The 10839-nt window shown below is 52.9% G+C and overlaps 1 protein-coding gene across 1 annotated transcript; it reads left to right on the top strand.

Moving 5' to 3' along the window:
• Nucleotides 1-1125: 1125 nt before the first annotated feature.
• On the top strand, nucleotides 1126-5047 carry LOC142028070 (olfactory receptor 14A16-like). Its single transcript, XM_075022171.1, has 2 exons — nucleotides 1126-1252; nucleotides 4068-5047. Exon 2 carries the CDS (start codon nucleotides 4091-4093, stop codon nucleotides 5045-5047), a length of 957 nt encoding a protein of 318 aa, XP_074878272.1. The 5' UTR covers nucleotides 1126-1252; nucleotides 4068-4090.
• Nucleotides 5048-10839: the final 5792 nt, after the last annotated feature.

Raw genomic sequence — 10839 nt, 5'->3', positions numbered from 1 at the left:
TCATAGCTGTGCTTTGAGGATGATGCCCTTGAAGACAAGATGTATCCAGGCACACTTTTCATTGATTGGATCATCAAGGGAGCAAGTAAGAACCCCTGTGTGACATGCTTCCTGTTCATGCAATGCCTGCAGCTCTTGGGTGGAGAAGGAACAGACCTTGCCTCTCTGATGGCATCTGATGATGGATGCCTCTGACTGATGGCTTTAGTGTATGGCAAAGAGGCACCAAATCGTACTCTCTGTGATGCTGTCTGGGACGTCTATGATGCACCCACCCTGAATGGGAACTGCTTTTCTGCAGCTCCTGTGAGGTCCCTGCTAGCCTTGGCATCTCATGTAGCTCTGTGTCCCTGGATTTGGACATTAAACAGAGGACCTGCCCTGAATTCTGTTAGGCAATGTGGGGACAAACATGGGACAAATGCCATTACAGTCAGTGGAGGTATAGTAAATTCACCTGATGGGAGAGACCCAGCTCTCGCTATGGTACATGACGGCAATTGTTCATATGAATAGCTGTATCAAGTGTCATGAAGATAAGGAGTAGGAAAAGGTTCTTTTGGCCTTTAGTTGGGCATAAGCTGTCATGTCACTTGGCCAAAGGAATTTCCCACCAGGCTCATACATGATTCCCAAGATGTTGCCTGTCTCTATGAACTTCTCCGTTACAGTTTGCTGTTACCTACATGTATCTTGGACCATCTCTGGCAGTTCAAATGTCACCAGGGATTTGCATCTGAACACCTGAGTCCTGCCCTTCCTCTCCATTAATCCAGATGGGAGCTGAGACAAGGAGCTCCCATGCAGGTGTCCATTTTGCTCACACCTGAAGTGAGGCAAGAGGAATCCCACCTCCTGTGGCTTTGTGGTGTGCATGGGAGGGAGCTGAGCCTCCTTCAAATGCCATCAGTAGAAACGCAGGATGAGATGCCTCCATTGACCCATGGATCCCTTCCCTCAGCAGAGATCCCTGCCTGCCTCTCTCTGGGTATCCTGTCTAACTCTAAGACCAAAAAATGTGGCATGTAGATGTAACTTTGTCTCTGAGAGGAGAATTTTATTTCAGGAAAGAAGTGGCTCTCCCTAGCTGAGGGAGGCAACATCAGTGTTTGCCTCAGCCTGTTTCCCAGCAGGTTCCCCTGGAGCCCCAGGGACACCTGGAGGGAGCCCAGAGGGGGCAGAGAAAGTGCTGCCTTGGGCTGGTCCTCTGCTGCTGAGCTGGGCTGGGCTCCTGGGCTGGAGGGAGCTCATGGCAAGCAGGCAGCACTGCCGAGAGACAGCTCTGCCCAGGAGCAGCTCCTCTGCAAAGCGCAGCAGGGCTGCGGGCACTGCCTTCAGGCACCGAGGGGAGAGAAGTGAGGCAGGGAGAGAGGTTAAAGGCAGTCTGGGGTGGGAGGACAGAGAAGTGCTGACTTGGAGCAAAATTTTCATATCCCTTAACAAGGTAAGTGTCTTGCTGCAGGGCAATGCAGCTGTGCTTCCTGGAATGATCTCCTAAAGCTGGCACATCCCACAGCCTATAGGATTTCTTAGGAGGACTCTCACAGTTTGTGCAGTGTAGAGAAAAAGGACGCGCTTTGGAGCACAGCTTCCCTGCTGCACCCTCAGAGGGACAGGGCACGTCAGCTGCCTTCACCTGGGGATGGCTGCAGAGTGTGAAGGTGGGTGTGCAGCCAGGGGTGCCCAGGGCTGTCCTTCTGAGCAGGGTCCTTGCATCCCAGAGTTCTGTGTGCTGGGGCAGGGACTCTGCCGCTGGTCAGGGTAAGTACTCTGCCTGCCTGGGGAGCTCTAACAGCAGAGTGGGGAGAAGCTGTGGGTGGAAGAAGCAACCCACAGCAGGGCAGGGTCCTTCTGCTGACAAGAGGGTGCTGTGTGGATCAGGGCTGCTCACAGTCTCCAGATCACCCCCAAGACATTTCCAAGGGCACTTTTCAAGGGGAAGGTCAAAGCAAGGATTGTTATAAACACAAGGAGCTTTCCTGAGCCTGTGTTTTCAGTTTTCTACTCCTGAGAAATTTTCATGAGACATCGAGAAACTGTTGTCATGCTTCAACAGCTCAGTGAGACTCCTGAGCTGTAACGCTGAGGGATCAGTAAGTCTGATAGGAGCCTCCTGAAGTAGAGCACAGGGACTGAGAACAACTGCCTGGCTGTGTTGGTGTCTGGAAAATGGCATGTACAGCTGGGTAAGGGTAAGTCTTCCCTGAGACTTCAGCTGCCTCTCCCCTTGCCTCTCTGAGCCAGACCCTCACTCTATTTTTCCTTGCTTCTCCACTAGTCTGTGTTATTGCTATTGTTATCTTGTTCTTGCTGTCTGTTTCTCTTGGGTGGGAGTTTCAGTTGCAGAGTCGCACACTGATCTTGTGGGTCCTCCCATGCAGCTGTGTCCATGGGAACAAGGTTACAGGTGTCCAAGCTCTCCTCCAAGCTGTGGGGCTCTGGGCAATGCAGCCTGTGTTATTCCCTAGGAAATGAGCTGACTGTCCCTTCCTGAGATACCATCATCAGGACACTTGGCTATTTTCTTGGGGTGTCTTTCCAAGCTGTGAGATGCCCTCCAGGATGCATGTCTATCCCATAGCATCTTGGTGTTTCTGAATGCCCCATGGAGAAGCACAGACACACTATGATTGAGGAATTGCTGCTGGGTTTGTGAAATGAACCATGTGTGTCCTTGGCAAGAGGTGGGGTGCAGAGACCTTGAGACAGGGGGAGGCACTTGGTGTTGGACAGTGGGTCTCTCTGCTCTCAGTAGTGCCTGGAGTCTTTTCAGGTTAACACACAGGTGTGATTACCCTCCATCTCAGAAAGGTGAGAGCTCAGGGTAGCTGGCAACAAGACAGAGTGACAGACCAGCTCCCCTCACTCTGCATTAAGCCACAGGCAATTCTCTTGCCTCACAGGACACACTTTCTTTTCTCCGAGTGATGCAGAAATGATGAGGGTTTCTGAAATCAAAGAAAATCACTAGGTGAGATAGTGGAGAGCTCTAACCCCCATACCTCTCACTCAAACACTGTTTTCATTGTTGTTTCTTAGCCCTGGGAGTGCAGATGCTGACATGGACTTTTACTTTAGGAGTAGTTTCATTTGACCAATTCAAACAGCAGGACTGATGCACCTGAGCAATAAGAAACTCACTGCTACACAGCAGGGCTGACTCCTTTCTAGCAGTAGGCAGAGGTCCTGCTCCTCACAACACACTCAGCCAGCACCAACCAGAGCACCGTCCACAGAGCTGAACAGAGATCTCGTTGAAATGGAAAAACTGCGGTGAACATGTAGTATGAGAAATGGCTTTGATTTTGGTTTTGATTTTGGTTTGTGAAATGAACCATGTGTGTCCTTGGCAAGAGGTGGGGTGTAGAGACCTTGAGACAGGGGGAGTCACTTGGTGTTGGACAGTGGGTCTCTCTGCTCTCAGTAGTGCCTGGAGTATTTTCAGGTTACATGGGGGTGTGATTACCCTCCCTCTCAGAAAGGAGCAAGCTCAGGGTAGCTGGCAACAAGACAGAGTGACACACCAGCTCCCTTCACTCTCCACTGCGGTGCAGGCAGTACTCTTTCCTCGCAGAACCCACTTTATTTTCTCTGAGTACAGCAGAAATGATGAGGGTTTCTGAAATCCAAGAATATTACCAGGTGTGATGGGAGAGAGCTGTAACCCCCCCCCCCCCCCCCAAACAAAGCTTTGATTCTGTATTCTTAGCCCTGGAAGTGCAGATGCTGAGAAGCACTTTTACATTAGGAGCAGATTCATCTGACCAATTCAAACACCAGGACTGATCCCCCTGACCAATTCAAACACCAGGACTGATCCCCCTGACCGACACCATTTCCAGAAAGTCACTGCTGAAGAGCAAGGCTGACTCCATGGCAGCCAGTGGGCAGAGGTCCTGCTCCTCACAGCACACTGAGCCAGGACCAACCAGAGCTCCATGAGCAGAGCTGAACAGAGACCACGCTGAAATGGAAAAAATGTGGTAAACATGTAGTATGAGAAATGGCTCTGATTTTGGTCAGAGAATAATGCCCTAACTTGTCACTGCCCTTGCCTCCCTGTTCAGTGCTCCACACCCAGAGGCAGCAGATGTCCAACAGCAGCTCCATTACTGAATTCCTCCTCCTGGCATTTGCAGACACGCGGGAGCTGCAGCTCTTGCACTTCTGGCTCTTCCTGGGCATCTACCTGGCTGCCCTACTCGCCAATGGCCTCATCATCACCACCATAGCCTGTGACCACCGCCTCCACACACCCATGTACTTCTTCCTCCTCAACCTCTCCCTCCTTGACCTGGGCTCCATCTCCACCACTGTCCCCAAAGCCATGGCCAACTCCCTCTGGGACACCAGGGCCATCTCCTACCCAGGATGTGCTGCACAGATCTTTCTGTTAGTCTTTTTGATCTCAGCAGAGTATTTTCTTCTCACTGTCATGGCCTACGACCGCTACGTTGCCATCTGCAAACCCCTGCACTACGGGACCCTCCTGGGCAGCAGAGCTTGTGTCCACATGGCAGCAGCTGCCTGGGGCAGTGGGTTTCTCACTGCTGTGCTGCACACTGCCAGTACATTTTCACTACCCCTCTGCCAAGGCAATGCTGTGGACCAGTTCTTCTGCGAAATCCCCCAGATCCTAAAGCTCGCCTGCTCAGATGCCTACCTCAGGGAAGTTGGGGTAATTGTAGTCAGTGTCTGTTTTGCATTTGGGTGTTTTGTTTTCATTGTGCTGTCCTATGGGCAGATCTTCATGGCTGTGCTGAGGATCCCCTCTGAGCAGGGACAGCACAAAGCCTTTTCCACCTGCCTCCCTCACCTCACCGTGGTCTCCTTGTTTATGAGCACTGGCATGTTTGCCTACCTGAAGCCCCCCTCCATCTCCTCCCCATCCCTGGACCTGCTGGTGGCAGTTCTGTACTCAGTGGTACCTCCAGCCTTGAACCCCCTCATCTACAGCATGAGAAACCATGAGATCAAGGATGCCCTGAGAAAACTAATCACTGGATGCTTTTCAGAAGGAATAAACTGCCTGATGTCTTCTGCATAGTTCTTATCTCATTAGAGGCCCAGCCTTTCTTCTGGTTTCTTTTAAGGTGATTTGGGGTTTGAATGTGATTTTTGATTGCTCTTTTTGCTTTGTTTTACTTATTTGAATGCTTTCCACAAAGAAATGTCTGTCTTTCTCTGGTTTCTAATTCACAATATACCCAGGCTTTCTGTGACCTGGAGGCTGTGCAAATGAGGAGCCGTACCTTCTGTGAGTTTAAACAAAATAAAGGGCCCTTCTTTTTCTGAGATCCTTCCTCCAAGACCTTCTCTGCAGCTGCAGGGAGCAGTGCCTGTGTGCAGAGGGGAAGAAGAAAAGAGTCCTGGCACAGCAGCACTGTCTGCGAGCACCAGCGCTTGGTCTTTCCCGAGCTGCTCTCTTCCCACTTCCATGCTTTCCTTCTGAACCCTTGGGTTGGTGGAAGGCCTGAGTGCTCTTCAAGCATGGTTAGAGTCCTGCTGTGTGGCAGGCCTGTGGCCACAGGCAAGGACAGGCAGTGGGCACTTGTGTGACACATCTGGCCTCCATTGCTGCATTTCCATCATACAAGGGGATCTCCTCAGGCCTTGTGCCACAGATGCCCCCCACCTCTTGGGCACATCCCCCTCCACCCCTGAGGAGCTGCTGTGCCCTTCAGAGGGTCTGGGGCTGTGGGGTGAGTGCCCAGAGCTCTGCAGCACCCTGTGGTGGGCACTGCTGTGGGGCCAGCCCAGACTGGGCCGCAATGGGCCAAGGGTAGGGGAGGTGCAGAGAGGTCAAGCGAAGTGTTAAGAGTTTAGGGGGAGTTGTGCTGGGCTGGAAAGTGACCAGCAGATAAAAATATCAGTGTATAGCTTGTAGTATGTGACCATGCAGGGCAAGAACTCACACCGAAGGTTTGTGTTGCAGAGTCAGGACTTGTGGCAAGGAAGGAAGACATGCAGGTACAGGAGAGAGGAGGAGGCCATTCTGTGACCTTGGTGGTGTGGAAAGACAGGGGAGGTTGCTCAGGGTCTTTGTCACTCACAGTGTCTCTCATTGGCCATTTCCAGCACTTGCTGGTCACCCCAACTTTGCAGGTGAGTTTTGCTGTGAGGCCATCTCCATCTTCCTGCTGGTCCAAGGCCTGGTTTGGGGAAACAGACAGCCCTGCCCAGCCTCTCTCCTTCCCCAGACCCTGAAGCAGAGCTATCTGCAAAAACCCATGTGGGAAAAGACTGCAGCAGGGCAGGGGTCGGCACTATTACAAAGCACAAATTTCTATTGCCTTTGTTGTAGAGGTATGTGTGTAGGAAAAGAAAACCTCACCTGGAGATGCTGTTTGAAAGGGAATTCAAAAGCAAACAGAAGAGCTTTGGTCAATTCTGAGAGACCAAGGCTGAACAAAGGAAATGCAGGGCTGCTGCTGAATGGGGAAGGTGATTTAAGAAGAGCAGACACAGGTGGGGCTGAAGGAATGAATGCCTGCTGTGCCTGAGTCTTTACTGAAATGGTCTCCAGGCCCCTGTGCTCAGGGAAAGGCTTCAAGGAAGAGGAGAGCATGCATTGGCATGAAAGTCAGGAAATCCTGCAAGGACTGATGCCAGTTTCTACCCCTGCAGGGGACTAATCCTAGCAATGACACAGGCTGGGTGCTGCCTGGCTGGAAGGTGGTCTTTTGGAAAGGTCTTGGTGGACAGCGAGATGGACAGGATGCAGCCATGTGCCTTGGAAGCAAGGAAGGACAGGAGCACTCTGGGCTATATGAACGGGAGCATGGGCAGGTGATTAAGGGAAGAGATTATAGAAAACGCTGTGTCCAGATTTCAGATCCCACTATAGGAAAGATATTAGCCAGCTGGAGCCACTTTAGCAAAGGGCCCCCATAATGGTCCGAGGCAGGAGCACTTTACTTGTGAGGAGAGGCTGAGGGTGCTGGGCTTGTCCAGCCTGGGGAAAGGAAGATCTTGGGCAAAATATGTAGCAGCATTGCAGTGTTTGCAGGAAGACTGAGTCAGGCTCGTGTCCATGGTACAAGACACAAGGACAAGAGGCAATGGGCTGAAGAAGGGGGTTAGGGTACATATAGAGAAATACATTTCCAACATGAGGATAGTCAAATGCTGGAAGCTCTTTCCCAGGGAGTTTGTGCCAGCTCTATCCCAGAAAGTGACTAAGGCGTCTTTGGATAAAGCCCTGAGTAATCTGGTCTGGCCCTGCTTTGAGCAGGAGGTTTTTCCAAAAACCTCCTGAGGTCCCTTCCAGCCTGAATGATGCTGCCCTTCCTTCCCCTTCATGCTTTCAAATTAGGGAGAGCTCTCAGGGTCTCCCTGACCACAGAAATAATTCACCTCAGGTGCAGGAATGATTTATATGTGCCCCCATACATACTGCCCTGACCATATCTAGAATCCATCAATATGTGTTTTTGAGATTTCCCCAGGTGTATCACTATCTATTTAAAAAAAAAAAAAAGGAAAAAAAATAAGCATTTTCCTTCCAAAAAGTGAATATATGCAACACAGCCATCCGCATCTTTGGTAGCAGACTGGAAGTGGTGGCAGGATTAGCGGGGCATCCTGCTGAAGTGAAATAAGTTGAGTTTTGATTTTGAGGTGGCAGAAGGAGGACATGTATTTCAGGGCTGGTATACAGAGAGAAATTGAACATTCAAGCAAGTGTGGGGCTGTGATAGTTTGGGTGTGAGAAGAGCATGATCAGGGTATTGGAAGAAGGCGGACAGGTTGTGGGCAACTCATAGGCCTTGACCAATCCTTGCTTAACCACAGCTGTGTGTTTGAAGCAACAACCAGTAAGGACATGTCCTGGTTTCAGCTGGGATAGAGTTAATTGCCTTCCTAGTAGCTGGTACAGTGCTATGTTTTGAGTTCAGTATGTGAAGAATGTTGATAACACTGATGTTTTCAGTTGTGGCTCAGTAGTGTTTAGACTATAGTCAAGGATTTTTCAGCTTCTCATGCCCAGCCAGGGCACCTGACCCAAACTGGCCAATGGTGTATTCCATACCATGTGATGTCCCATCTAGTTTAGGAACTGGGAAGGGGGGGGCAGGGATTCGCTGCTCGGGGACTGGCTGGGTGTCGGTCTGCGGGTGGTGAGCAATTGCCCTGCACAGCATTTGTACATTTCAATCCTTTTATTACTACTGTTGTCATTTTATTAGTGTTATCATTATCATTATTAGTTTCTTCTTTTCTGTTCTATTAAACCGTTCTTATCTCAACCCACGAGTTTTACTTCTTTTCCCAATTTTCTCCCCCATCCCACTGGATGGGGGGGGAGTGAGTGAGCAGCTGCGTGGTGTTTAGTTGCTGGCTGGGGTTAAACCATGACACTGGCATGGGCCAGAAGGCCTGGTCTACCCCGTCCGCGTGGCTAGGGAGGCCAGGTCTAACCTGGCCATGCGGTTAAGGAGGCCTGGTTTACTCAGCCCTTGCCAGTAGGGAGGCCAGGTTTACCCTGCCTGTGTGGGTACGGAGGCCAGGTCTTCCCCGCCCGTGGGTTTAGGGAGTTCAGTTCTACCCCGCCTGCGTAGATAGGGGGGCCAGGTCTACCCTGCCTGCATGTTTAGAGAGGCCAGGTCTACCCCGACTGTGCCGGTAGGGAGGCCATTTCTACCCCGCCCGCGCAGTTAAGGAGGCCAGGTCTACCCCACCCGCGTGGTTAGGGAGGCCAGGCCTAGCCCACCTGCACGGTTAGGGAGACCTGGACAACCCCATCCTTTCTAGTATGGAGGCCTGGTCTAGCCCACCTGCTCGGCTGGGGAGGCCACATCTACCCCAACCTTGCCGGTAGGGAGGCCAGGTCTACCCTGGCTGCACAGATAGGGAGGCCAGGTCTACCTGGTCTGCACAGATAGGGAGGCCAGGTCCACCCCACAGGTGCCAGTCGGGAGACTAAGTCTACACTGCCCTCACCATTAGGGAGGCCAGGTCTAACCTGCCCACGCGGTTAGGGAGGCCTGGTCTATCCCATCCGCTTGTCTAGGGAGTCCAGGTCTACCCCACCGGCGCCAAAATGAAGGCCAGTTCTACCCCGCCCGTGCAGTTAGGAAGGCCTGGTCTACCTTACCGGCGCCATTCAGGAGACCAAGTCTACCCTGCCTGTAGGTTACGAAGGGCAGGTCTACGCCACTCACGCCTTTAGGGAGGCCAGGTCTACCCCACCCGCGTGGTTAGGGCGGCCACTTCTAACCCTCCCTTGCCCATAGGGAGTCCTGGTCTACCCCACCTGCTCAGCTAGGGATGCCAGGTCTATCCCACCAGTGTGGTTAGGGAGGCCAGGTCTACACCACTCGTGCAGCAGGGAGGCCAGGTCTACCCCACCGGCGCCATTGGGGAGACCAGTTCTACCCCGCGTGCACCATTAGGGAGGCCTGACCTACCCCCCCCCCTTGCCAGTAAGGAGGCCTGGTCTACATCCCCTACGCGGGCAGGGAGGCCAGGCCTATCCCGCCCATGCCGTTAGGGAGGCCAGGGCTCGAGCAGTTAGGGAGGCCAGATGTACCCCACGGTCACAGGTTGGGAGGCCAGGTGTAGCCCACCCACGCGGTTATGGAGTCCAGGCGTACCCCTCTGGTGCGGTTAGGGAGGACAGGTCTACCCCACCGGTCCAGCAGGGAGGCCACGTCTACCCCACCCTTGCTTGTAGGGAGGCCTGGTCTACCCCTTCCACTCGTCTATGGAGGCCAGGTCTACCCTGCCTGCGCAGTTAGGGAGGCCAGGCCTACCCCACCCGCGTGGCTAGGGAGGCCTGGTCTACGCTGCCCGCGTGGTTAGGGAGGCCTGGTCTACCCCACAGGCGCCGGTCAGGAGGCCAGGTCTACCCCACAGGCGCCGGTCAGGAGACCAGGTCTACGCTGCTCGCACAGTTAGGGAGGTCACGTGTAACATGCCCACGCTGTTAGGGAGGCCTGGTCTACCCCGTCCGCTCCTCTAGGGAGGCCAGGTCTGCCACACTGACACCAATAGGGAGGCCAGGTCTACCCTGCCCTTGCCAGTTCGGAGGCCTGGTCTAGGCCGCCCGCTCAGCTAGGAACGCCAGGTCTACCCCAACCTATCTGGAAGGGAGGCCAGTTGTACCTCACTGAGGCTGGTCAAGAGGCCAGGTCTACGCCACTCGCGTGGTTAGGGAGGCCCAGTCTACACCACCGTCACCAGTCAGGAGGCCAGGTCTATGCCGTTCATGTGGTTAGGGAGGCCAAAGCTACCTCTCCCTCTCAGGTAGGGAGACCAAGTCTACCGCGCCCTGCGTGGGTTTAGGGAGGCCAGGTCTACACCACCCGCGTGGGTAGGGAGGCTAGGTCTACCCTGCCCGCTTGGATTGGGAGACAATGTCTACCCCGCCCGTGTGGTTAGGGAGGCCTGGTCTACCCCACCCTTGCTGGTATGGAGGCCTGGTCTAGCCCGTCCGCTCAGCTAGGGAGACCAGGTCTACCCCAACCTTGCCAGGAGTATGGCCAGGTCTACCCCACTGGCGCCGGCTGGGAGGCCAGGTCTACACCACTTGCGCGGTTAGGTAGTGTAGAGAAATTCCATGCGGGCTCGGACGACAGGACACCAATATGATGATCAAAGTCGCCAGTTTATTGAGCATAGCTGAACATTCTTAGACAATTCTCTAAGTTCCTTAAAAGCTTTGATTGGTTACTGCATGCAAGCATATAGCATCCACGTGCACAAGCATAAAATATGATTGCTTATATCGACACTGTACACGTACATAAACATAGGACATAATTGGTTATATCAACTAAAACGTGCGAAATTTGTCTCAGTCTAATCGGTCAAGATAAACTGCCGAATTGAGGTTCT

Source organism: Buteo buteo, unplaced genomic scaffold (genome assembly GCF_964188355.1).
Source record: "Buteo buteo unplaced genomic scaffold, bButBut1.hap1.1 HAP1_SCAFFOLD_137, whole genome shotgun sequence".
NCBI lineage: Eukaryota > Metazoa > Chordata > Aves > Accipitriformes > Accipitridae > Buteo > Buteo buteo.
The sequence above is the reverse complement of the archived record's forward strand: the minus strand, read 5'-3'. Positions and strand labels throughout refer to the sequence as shown.

Bases quoted from the DNA above. Each gene is read 5' to 3' on its own strand.
- LOC142028070 (XM_075022171.1), top strand. From the start codon at position 4,091: ATGTCCAACAGCAGCTCCATTACTGAATTCCTCCTCCTGGCATTTGCA.